At 30.1% G+C, this 12,462-nt stretch overlaps 1 protein-coding gene across 1 annotated transcript; it reads left to right on the forward strand.

Annotated features, from left to right (window-relative positions):
- Positions 1-4,270: 4,270 nt before the first annotated feature.
- Positions 4,271-5,460, forward strand: LOC119369801 (uncharacterized). Its single transcript, XM_089724617.1, has one exon. The coding sequence runs from the start codon at positions 4,331-4,333 to the stop codon at positions 5,435-5,437; it is 1,107 nt and encodes a 368-aa protein (XP_089580743.1). The 5' UTR covers positions 4,271-4,330; the 3' UTR covers positions 5,438-5,460.
- The last annotated feature ends 7,002 nt before the right edge of the window (positions 5,461-12,462 follow it).

The raw sequence follows: 12,462 nt of genomic DNA on the forward strand, positions 1-12,462 counted from the left end.
CATAGCTAAGTTAATCATATATCAATTTATTATTTATTATTGAATCATTTTATTATTTTATTAATAGTTTTATGTGAACTATTTTAAAATTTTGTTAAGTTAAATTAGTATAAAATAAATTTATATAATTTCATGTCAATTGAGTTAAAATATTTTTGACATATGCTTCGTGTTTCTTAACTAGATGTTTAACTTTATTTGATAACTAGTTTTTATTTTAGGGTTAGGATAAAAAAAATTTTTGATTTTCTATTTTTATATTTCCTAGTTTAATATGTTTAATTGAATAGTATTAACCAATCTAATTAAAAATTAGTATTATATAATTTTAATCAACCAATAAAATTAAAAGTTTTTCAATTAGGAAGAAACTAAATTATCATTAATAATATTGTTAATCAATCAATAACATTCAAATAAAATTTGAAATTCCTATACATGCAAAAAAATTATGATTTATGTTATAAAATAACATAAAACTATGGAGAGTAGAGAGAAGGAATAGAGAGTAAAATATGAGAATAATCTTTATTGATGAGAAGCCACACATATATATATATGCACATGAATGGTACATAATTAGGATAATAAACTACTACATTAAATAGACTTGTAGACTAATAACGAATATAGACTTCTAGCCTACACGAGACATCCACTAATTTCATAACACCCTTAGATGTCCATTCTTAAAAGAACATGTCTCGTTAAAATCTTACTAAGAAAAAATTCTGTGAAAAAAAAAAATCTTAGTGAAAGAAAACGAGTACATTATTCTTTTATTAAATAGGCGATGAAATACCGTCTCATTAAAAATCTTTCTCAAAAAAATACAGTGGGAAAAAACCTTGATTAAAAGGAAAAAGAGTATAATGCGTGCTTACTTCATTCATGAAGAGAAATCTTGAGATCTTTGAGTTTATACACTCCAATTTTGTTTATCAATTCTTCAAAACATGTGATAAAAAGCTTGTAATAAAAAACTTATAGTGAAAAGTATTTTGATGAGCAAATCAACAATATTGTTGTTTGAGTGGTTGAATTTTAATATTACCATTCTTTTTGGAGACCATGAGTGAAGAAAATCTCATTTCTTGTCTCCTCTAGCATATTTTTTTCTTTAAGAGAAATGTGTATATGAAGTATTATCTTCTTATAATATTGTAGAAAATTCATTTCTGTACAAGTAGACTCCACGTACTTTGAACATGTTGAAACACTTATCTCGATTAAATGCATTCTCGTCTTTCTTCATGTATTGCTAAGATTTCCATGCTTAAAAGAAGTATTTAGCAATACTCTGTCTCGGACCATTTTCACAATCTCATGGTGATCCATTTCATCCCAATTACATCCAGAAATAAGGCACAACATTATCACATCACAAGTAATCAAATCAACTCATACAATATAATAAATCACATAGCAGATCATACATACGCACGAGCATATGTTATTATAATTTTAAGGTGGATTAGTAATGTAACTAAATATATCTTAATAATATGGTATTAAATGAGTAAAAGCTGGATATCATTTGTATATATATTCATAAAATATGAAATGGGTGATGCATGTATGTAAATGATAGTATGCATCATTTATTATACTCATAGTGATAACAAATAGAGCAAACTTTAGCTTGAATTTTGATTAGCAGGAGCGGTAGATGAACACGGACGATCTAGATAAAACACAAATATAAAGAAAATACTGCATTAAATAAATGACTTTCCTTAAATAAGAATTTAAATAATTAATTTAACATATATTTGCTAAATATTTACATGCTATAACTAATCTAAATCTTATGAATTCTTCTAACAACATTTTCCCTGTAATAGCACTTTCCACTTGTTCGAATATTAACTATTTAATATACTTACTGATTATTGCAAATACAGCTCATTTATAAAGTAATCAATCAATTCAAGTATCCAAACACTACAAATAGCAATTTATATTCAACTCTTAGCTCATTAATTAAAAATAGATCTTCAATTTGATTTCGGTATATCCTGATATATCATCCTAATATCCTATTTTACCATCACCTTAATTCATATGATATAACCTTAATCTCAAAATAATTGCTACCTCTCTCCATTAATAAATTTCTTTTTTTCCTTAAATTATTTTCAAAAAATAACTTGTTAAGTATTTAATTTATTTCCTCTTTCAGTTTATCACTCAAATGTATACTAACTAATTCAGGATTTATAAAACTATTCCTTCATTTTGACATATGATTATTAACCCAGATTTATCCAAAGACAATGACATACTATAATATTGACAATATTTACATATATTCGATAAAATAACTTTAGCTCCACAATAAATATTGCCTATTAAAATAATAGATCCTACTCTATTTCATATTTTCATATCATGTCTCAAGCAATTCCTTATAAGAGATCACTTAAATTATGTTCTATCCTTAACTTTCCATCCAAACTAAATTATGAGGTTACATTCTTTTATAGTTTAATGTACAATATATATATATATATATATATATATATATAGTCCGGGCTACCATAAACCTATAGTGTAATTCCCATCAATATTACTATCAAAATTCTTCAATTAAATTTATTTAACAGTAAAATTTACCTTAATTTATTAAAGCTTTCTAATCAAATTAATACTCACAAACAATTTATTCAAATTTATTAAAACCCTTTAATTATAATTTATATTTTTAAACCATATTGGGGAAATACCCAAAAATGTAGTACTGTTAGGGTGGCTTGGCCGGAGCCGACAAGAGTGGCGGCTGTGTTCGCCGGAACAAAGAGAAAGAAGGCTCAGAGCCCTTGGAGTTGCCTGACCACGCCAAAGTCACCGGAAAATCGAAAAGAGCAGCGACAAGAGGACCGATACGCAGCTGTCTCGTTCGCAACTCACACAGCCCAACTATTTCCTTTGCTGCGCTAAACAAGACTCAAACAAGGCACGAGGAGGATCGAGGCCAAGTCGCCGGCGAGCAAGGGCTTGAGGTCCGCCGGAGAGAGAGCAAGGATGCAGAGGCCGCGACTTGAGTGGCGGTTGGTGGTTGAGATCGCGAGGAATAGCAATCGAAAGCTGCTGCTTGTTGCGTTTACTGGAAATAGAGACAGGGAGGGAGAGCGGTGATGCGACGGCTGGCTGTGACGATCGGAGAGAGAGAGAGAGAGGTTGAGCGTCGCTGAAAGAAAGAAAATAAATAAAAAAAAAAAGAAAAAGAATGGAAGGAAGATTCTAGGGTTTATAGGTAATCTGGTTCGATTTGAATCGATTTGGTCGAACTCAGAGGTTTAGTTTTCATCTGATTTACAGATTTTTCATCCGGTTTGAAGATTTTCAACTGATTTATGGGTCTGATTTAATAATAATACAATATTTTATTTTAAATTTTGTTGTATAATTTCATTGGTTGCAATTAAAAATTAATTTTTAAATGGAAAATCTTATGATTTTTTTTTCAGGGTTATTTCATTGGTGGTAAATGGTGAGTGGTGGTACTGATTACCAATAATTAATAAATTAAAAAATATAGATTTATAAGTTTATAATATGTTTGTCAAAAATATTTTACGCTCTTAAAAATGAAAATTTATTTCCCTTGAAAATAACTTAATTTTTATTTGAAAATGACTTAATTTTTCCTTAAACAGGAAAATATTTTTCTTTGACTTATTTTCCTTAACACCTTAAACAATAAAAACTTGTGAAAAATATTTTTTTGTAAATTATTTTAAACCAGCGTGTTAATTATTATTTACAGGAGATAAGATTAAAAATCATGAACATTCAATCGGTTTAATTTAAATGAAAAATCTCAACAGATGCAAATGGAATATATTAAAACTTTCTAGATGTAACTGAAAATAAACTAAAAATTGAATAATTGAATAATATATAAAATCATATCTAACTGAATTTGTTTGATTCAATATGGTTTAGTTTCTAATTATTTCTATGAAATTTGAGCTTATTTCCTGGATTTAATAGAAATCGGAAATACAAAATTTTGATTTTTCAAAACAGAAATAAAACTAAATATGAAAAATATCAAACCGAACAGCTTCATAAATTAAAAAAAAAAAACAAAACAAAACAAAACGCGTGTTCATAGATGAGAAACGACAAGGGAGTTGTGTGAATGATGAGTGCAGACACAACTATCACAATTGAGTTACTTACTGACTAAGTATTTCTGTTATTGTCCACACATTTTTGTTGTTCAATTCCCTTGGAGGTTACGCATGTAAATGTCTATTTAAGACCTTCTCAAATGTCATCAACCTCAAACCCCTCTTTCTAGCACACATTTTTGCCCGCAACAATGTCAAAAGAAAAGAAGAAGAGCAACAAACAACTCACCTCACCCAACCACAACCCAAATCTATGGCCAGATCTACCCCAACAACTTCTCTATCAACTAGCAAGAAAACCCTCATTAATGCTAGAAATTTATTCCAAGGGAGCAACAAAGTCATGGAGAACAGAACCAAACAAGTGCAGTAAATCATCAAATGCAACCCTACCATGGCTTGAAGTCTCTACTGATAATGAAAATAGCCAAAACCAACCTCACACCTTCAATATATCGTTTAGAAGTGGATCCTATTCGTATCGGAGTCCACAGTATAGCCCCGTAATAGAAGGCTACCATTTTCTTGGATGTTCTTATGGTTTATTAATCTCTAAAGGAGATTCAGATTATAAATTATGGGATCCAATTGATAATGGATGGTGGCATCTTCCTTTATGGGATAATAGAATTCCATTTCTATGCACTGCTTTATCTTCTATGCCGATGATAGATAATAAAAAGAATAAAAGTACTTTGATTGTATTAACAGGTATTTCTAATCCAGCTTTTGCTTATTGTAGAATATGGGAAGGTGGAGATTGGATTAAAAAAGATAGCAATATTGTGGATCCGAATGATCATAAAGGTCATCTTTTAAAATTTAGCAATGGGATTTGGTTTAAAGAAAAATTTTATGCTTTGAGTTTGCAGGGAACTCTTGCAGTTATTGAAGAAATTGATTGTGATCTTAGAATTACTGCTGTTGGGAAGAAAAGAGCTGCTCCCTCTGTTTCGTGTATGCATTTTAAAGAATGCTTGGTTGAATCAGAAGGGAAGCTTTTGCTTATTTTTCTTATTTCTAAAAATTCTATCAAAACTGTGGATTTTGTGGAGGTTTACGAGCTTAATACTGATAAATTGGCTTGGATCAAGAAGGATAACATTGAGAATAAGACGTTGTTCGTAGGTGCTAATTGTTGTATGTTTACCTTTGGAAATAAAGTAGGATTCAAGGGAAATTGTATTTATTTTAGTAATAGTTATGGTGATGGTTGGTGGGTATATGAGATGGAAACAGGTTCTGTCTCTCGTTGTAGCATCTCCAATCCAGATAAGTCCCAAAATTTAGTTGAATAATTGAACAATTTCTATGCTAAAAATATCCTCCGCTTATCTAATTTGTGCTGTATTTCCAGACCATATTTTTGCCACCAACTATATGTTTGTTAAAATGCTTCAAAGAAGTATATGTGTTGTTGTTTATTAAAAACTTGAAAGTAGTGTAATATTCCTCTTATGTGTTTGACAAAAACTGTTTGATATATTGAATTTCTTGGTTGTTTTCCAGATTTTGCCAGATTTTGATATTGAATGCCAAAGATATTGATATAATTTTTGTAAATTTTCAGTTGCTTTTTCCTTGCTCTGCTGGCTAACAATCATTATGCATATTAGATGCCAACAACCTCTCTGTTTCAAGAAATGAGTTCATGGGCTCGAATTGCCTTGCCTTCTTCCTTTTTGGTATGAACTACATTTCTGGCATCCTGTTTGAGATGTTAAATTAGTAACCCAGCATGGACTTTTGGAGATTTTGAGGGTGCAAGTAAACATGTTGCCCGAGTGGTCAAATAAACTTTCTTTGTCATTATGGCCAATTTCAGAGGCTGTTAAGTTAATCTTATAATGTAAATGACAAATTATTTTATACTGTGATTTTGAATTAATAAAAGAAAAGTATTTTCATTGGTACTGGTAATGTGAAAAATAAATAATATTTTAATAATAATAATAATAATAATAATATAATTAGTTTAATATTAATAATATATTTAATATAAAATATAAAATTTAATAGAAAATATATAATTAATAAAAAGACCTAAACCCGTCTCACATCATGCAGCCTGAAACAAGAAATCAATAGTAGTCAAAAGCTGTGGCCATATCTTCCACAACTTATCAACCAAATAGAGAGACAATTAATTCAGCAAATATTCCCAAAAGGTATAACAGACTCATGGAGAGTAGACCCAAGCAAATTGAATTCCAATATTTCACCATAGCATGGCTTCAACTCTCCACTGAAGACAACAAAAGAGACAATAATAAAACATTCAATATCAGGTTCAAAAAGGGTTGTCCTTATGATATGCAAAGTAGTTTCAACTCCGTGTTACAGAACTCCATTAGAAAGAGTGTGAAAGAGAGGAAGAGATGAGACATGTGTGTGTGTGTATATATATATATATATATATATATATATATATATATATAATGAAACATATAAGAAAAGAGGTTTGTATGTGTCACATCTCACCTTACTGTAAGACATGGCATGTCGCCCGTAATATACTTAATAAGCACTTAAGTCTTATAAAGGCTTACTAAGTATACTACAAGGGACTTAATACTGTTGATTCATTCATTTATATCTGGTAGAAAAGTAAAGTTAGTAATTAAATGTAAAACCCCTTTTGGCTCTTTCACCTGTTATAAATAAATGTCTTCTTCCGTAATTTACTCGACATATGAAACATAACGTTTATTAAGCTCAATATGATTTCTTAAACATATTATCAAAAACATAAAATGGTTCCATAAATCATAAGCCCATGGATGATTTAATCACATACTAGAGTCCTTTTCAAACATTAGATACATAATAGAAAAATTCATACACTCATAATTTACATGTATCTGCTCAAATATATATAGATGTTCTGTTAATGTTTAATACATCATACATATTCCAAAAGAAGTCTAATATACAATAGCTACATCAGTAGCATACTATCTACATCAAATAAAAATGATCCTCTCCTAGTTCTTTTTCCTTGCCTTTTCCTGCGATAGCACAAAAACAACTATCGCTAAGCATTTTGCTTAGTGGTGTACTATTATAAAACAAACACAAATTTATCAAATCAAACTCTTTATAGGAAAATAATGAATCATAATTCATAAACCCACCATGTTAAAGGAAATAAGAAAAAAAAAAAAACAATACCATTTAAATCATAAGTAGTCTTTACAGCTTTTATAGAGTCAATTCCGAGGGCTATCAGTGTTTAATGTGCACATCTAGACCTGTTATCTACAACCTCAATCTATGATATGATTTCAACAGAAGAGGGAGCAATCTACAACCTCAACATAGAGGGAGAATTTCATATCAATCATATATCATCTAGTGATGATATCCATGTTCAATCGATCGTAATATCAACTTCAACAAATGAAGTGATATTCGGGGTAATAACCATGTCTATATCAGTTGTAAGACTTTTAAACCATTTCATTCATGTAATAATATTAAAATCACTGTGGGCAACATTTCATTTCGCAAACACTACTAAAATTATTCAATCACGACCACCCTCATACTACAGTTATCAATTGGCCAACATCCTTCTCTTTCAAGGTATAAGAATTATAAAATTTATTTGCATGTGTCATTAGGTCGTATGATTTCAAAATAGGCTTTGTTCTTTAAAAACTTATGAAATCATTAATACTTTTTATAATTATGATTCATAAAGTAAATCCATTGAAAATATTTTGCAAAATCAATCTCATTTTGTTTAAATAAAAGTAGGAAAGGCATAGTACACTAACCTGAGCTAGAAGGCCCCCCTAGCCTTTTTCCTCTAGCAACCACCCTCTCCTCAACTCCCTTACTCTTAGAAGCTGTAGCATGAGATTAGTCCTCACATTAACTTCATACTACACAATGTACGCACATGCATTTCTATAGGAATGCAAATTAAGCATTAGAATGTTATGTCATGCTTTTTCTTTCATTTTCACTATGCTTGTCCAACTGTCATATGACCTTAGTTTAAGCATGAAACACTTCATATCCAACACTTAACCACATCCTAGAAACAATATAATAACAATTAAGACAATAGAAGTCAATGGCATGCTAAATTCATTAAATGTTTATGTAATGCAGAATTTCAGCATTTGAGTAGCTTGCATTCCGTTGGCTAAATGTTAATTTCCTCATATTCATTTGCCCTGAAATTTTTACAGCATGTTCCCAACATCTTAGGGTACTGCCCTGTAAAATTTCATAATTTTTAAAGCTCATTTGCATTTTCAAATGACATAATTATAGAATCTAAATTTCAGTTTTTCTCATGCTGAGCAGCCTGCATTGATTTAATTATAACTCCATTTCCTTTTATCCAATAGCCTTTCCCTTTTAACATGACCTACCCAACATCTCAGCCTATCTCCATATAAAATTTCATGAATTTTGAAGTTCATTTGCTTAGTCAAATAGGTCAATTACAGAAGCTGAATTTCAAGCAGCCCAATTGTAACAAGTTCAACAATGATGTGTTTGCTTAAGCATTCTCAACTCACTTCCAGCACCAAAAAGTAGGAAAGGCATAGTACACTAACCTGAGCTAGAAGGCTCCCCTAGCCTTTTTCCTCTAGCAACCACCCTCTCCTCAACTCCCTTACTCTTAGAAGCTGTAGCATGAGATTAATCCTCACATTAACTTCATACTACACAATGTACACACATGCATTTCTATAGGAATGCAAATTAAGCATTAGAATGTTGTATCATGCTTTTTCTTTCATTTTCACTATGCTTGTCCAACTGTCATATGACCTTAGTTTAAGCATGAAACACTTCATATCCAACACTTAACCACATCCTAGAAACAATATAATAACAATTAAGACAATAGAAGTCAATGGCCTGCTAAATTCATTAAATGTTTATGTAATGCAGAATTTCAGCATTTGAGTAGCTTGCATTCCGTTGGCTATATCTTAATTTCCTCATATTCATTTGCCCTGAAATTTTTACAGCATGTTCCCAACATCTTAGGGTACTGCCCTGTATAATTTCAAAGCTCATTTGCATTTTCAAATGACATAATTATAGAATTTGAATTTCAATTTTTCTCATGCTGAGCAGCCTGCATTGATTTAATTATAACTCCATTTCCTTTTATCCAATGGCCTTTCCCTTTTAACATGACCTACCCAACATCTCAGCCTATCTCCATATAAAATTTCATGAATTTTGAAATTTATTTGCTTAGTCAAATAGGTCAATTACAAAAGCTGAATTTCAGGCAGCCCAACTGTAACAAGTCCAACAATGATATGTTTGCTTAAGCATTCTCAACTCACTTCCAGCACCAAAAAGTAGGAAAGGCATAGTACACTAACCTGAGCTAGAAGGCTCCCCTAACCTTTTTCCTCCAGCAACCACCCTCTCCTCAACTCCCTTACTCTTAGAAGCTATAGCATGAGATTAACCCTCACATTAACTTCATACTACACAATGTACACACATGCATTTCTATAGGAATGCAAATTAAGCATTAGAATGTTGTGTCATGCTTTTTCTTTCATTTTCACTATGCTTGTCCAAGTGTCATATGACTTTAGTTTAAGCATGAAACACTTCATATCCAACACTTAACCACATCATAGAAACAATATAATAACAATTAAGACAATAGAAATCAATGGCATGCTAAATTCATTAAATGTTTATGTGATGCAGAATTTCAGCATTTGAGTAGCTTGCATTCCGTTGGCTATATCTTAATTTCCTCATATTCATTTGCCCTGAAATTTTTACAGCATGTTCCCAACATCTTAGGGTACTGCCCTGTAAAATTTCATAATTTTTAAAGCTCATTTGCATTTTCAAATGACATAATTATAGAATCTAAATTTCAGTTTTTCTCATGCTGAGCAGCCTGCATTGATTTAATTATAACTCCATTTCCTTTTATCCAATGGCCTTTCCCTTTTAACATGACCTACCCAACATCTCAGCCTATCGCCATATAAGATTTCATGAATTTTGAAGTTCATTTGCTTAGTCAAATAGGTCAATTACAGAAGCTGAATTTCAGGCAGCCCAACTGTAACAAGTCCAACAATGATATGTTTGCTTAAGCATTCTCAACTCACTTCCAGCACCAATTCATGCAATTCAACTCTTCTATTACTTACATAACATCATAATATAAGATATATCAGAATCCCTAGGTCATGGCATATCAAGTACAAACTCAAAATTGTCCATCTTGGTGAATTATGCAAATTAGACTTTGAATTTATGCATAACTAGTTTCAATCATCTTAAATCACCTTAAAATCAATTCTAATCACTTCATCTTCACCAAATCAGAATGAACAAGCAAGCACCTCACTTCAAAATTCATGGAATTCAAAAAGTAATCCATAGCAAAGAAGGAGGAAGTGAAGATAACTAACCTTTTCTTAAGAATTACTTGAAAATTCCTTGATTTTCACCTCCTTTTTGCTTGGTTTTTAATCAAAACTCTCCTCCTCTCTTCTTGATCGACTTGGACTGAAAAAATGGGTGGAAAATGGCGTGTTTATCTCCACCTCTTCATAAAAATATATAACAAACATTATTAAAAATTTCTTCCATGTCCTTTAAATGAAAATTGCAATATAATCCTCCCTTTTGTTTTCCCTTCATCATTTGGCACTCTAATCTTTTTAATCACTTTACTTTAGTCCTAAAATGTATCAACCAAGTGTATTTAATATTCTAAACCTCACTTAAGAAAAGTCATACTCAAATTACCGTTTTTCGAGCTTTCCGGGTAAAATCGTGCTTTACTAAGAAGTCATTCCTCTTTACCTTATTTTTTATTTCCTTTAATCTTTCAAATTGATTTGTAATCACATTAATTACCATTTAATTAATATTCACATGCTCAATATATAGTGTTTCTCATTATTCTAGGTTTTCCTTTCATTCGGATAACCGAATTCATCGAAAAAGCTAGAATAGCAAGAACTATAAAGTTGAGGATATTACAGTATGGACATCGTTGGAATTGTATGCACAAGTTTTTCTTCTTCACCTATTAAAAAAGGGAACAGAAAAAATAAATGTATGATAATGGTTTTGACAAGTATTACTCATCTTGCTTTCTCTTTTTAAAAAAATATTCGAACTTTTTCTTTTTCAATTATATGGTCAGAAATACGCTCAGTTCAATAAAAATCATTAATTTCATTAGTTTGATCTATAAGATTATGGACCCAATCTAAGTTAGTTTTTCTCTGATTTCAAAAAGTACTAAAGAATAACTAGTACCAAGCAAAAAAGCATTTACTAATAGCAATTGGTACATGCAAATTTAAAGGTGGGTCGACCATCTCTAAGTGTTCTAAATACTTGCATTACTGCTATATATTGATATGTCTTTTCATAGAACAAAAATTTCAAAATTTTGCTCAATAACTTCTAAAGTGAAAATCAAGTTTACCTAGTTGTATGGACGAATGAACAGTATATAGGAAGCAGAATGTAATTTTTTTTTTTTTTTGAATGTTTCTTTATTTCTTTGAATTTTCTAATATAAAAATTATTATATACTCGTTAATTCCATAAGCTGATGAGATATTTAGTTGCTCGTATACTAACAAGCAGTACTAATTTTGGTAATGGATAGACAATTTGAGTTATTTAATTGCTCATATATTAACAATCAATAATTTTATTATTTGATAGTTACTATTAGGGTTAGTTCATTATTTTTGATAGAAGGTGCATGCATGTATGTGATTTTGTGGTTTAGACTAAAACTCTTATATAATATAAAAATCACAAACTGTTATTTTGTGATTTTTCATCTTGCATCTTGCATCTTTATTACGTGTTCAAAATCGTAATAAAGTAAAATAAATGTATCCTTAGATTAACGCAGAGCATATGCTAGTCGATTAAGGAGTAATTTTTATTTATAATTTATTTATTTATTTATTTTAATTTAATATACTTAGATTGTGGGATTGTATAAATATATTTATATAAAATATATTCAAAACTATGTGAATGGTTAGAATTAATTATTTTATAAACTAATTGAATATACAAAATGATGCCATAATAAAATAATATATATGTTAACAATCTATTAAAAATAAAATATATTAAGATTATTTTAATAATTACAACTGTATATTCATTAAAAGAAAAATAATTATTATTCATAGAGACGGGTTCATATGTTGGTTAGTACGTGTGGTAGTGGTTTGAGCTATAAAGAAATCAAATCATTTACGAACAGTTTGAGTCTGGATTTTGTAAAAGTTCAATTCAGTTCTCTCGGACTTCCTGCACTAGTTGGCAAATA

The sequence above is a fragment of the Jatropha curcas genome, chromosome 8 (genome assembly GCF_041381405.1).
Source record: "Jatropha curcas cultivar XTBG-Jc1 chromosome 8, XTBG_Jcur_1.0, whole genome shotgun sequence".
Lineage (NCBI taxonomy): Eukaryota > Viridiplantae > Streptophyta > Magnoliopsida > Malpighiales > Euphorbiaceae > Jatropha > Jatropha curcas.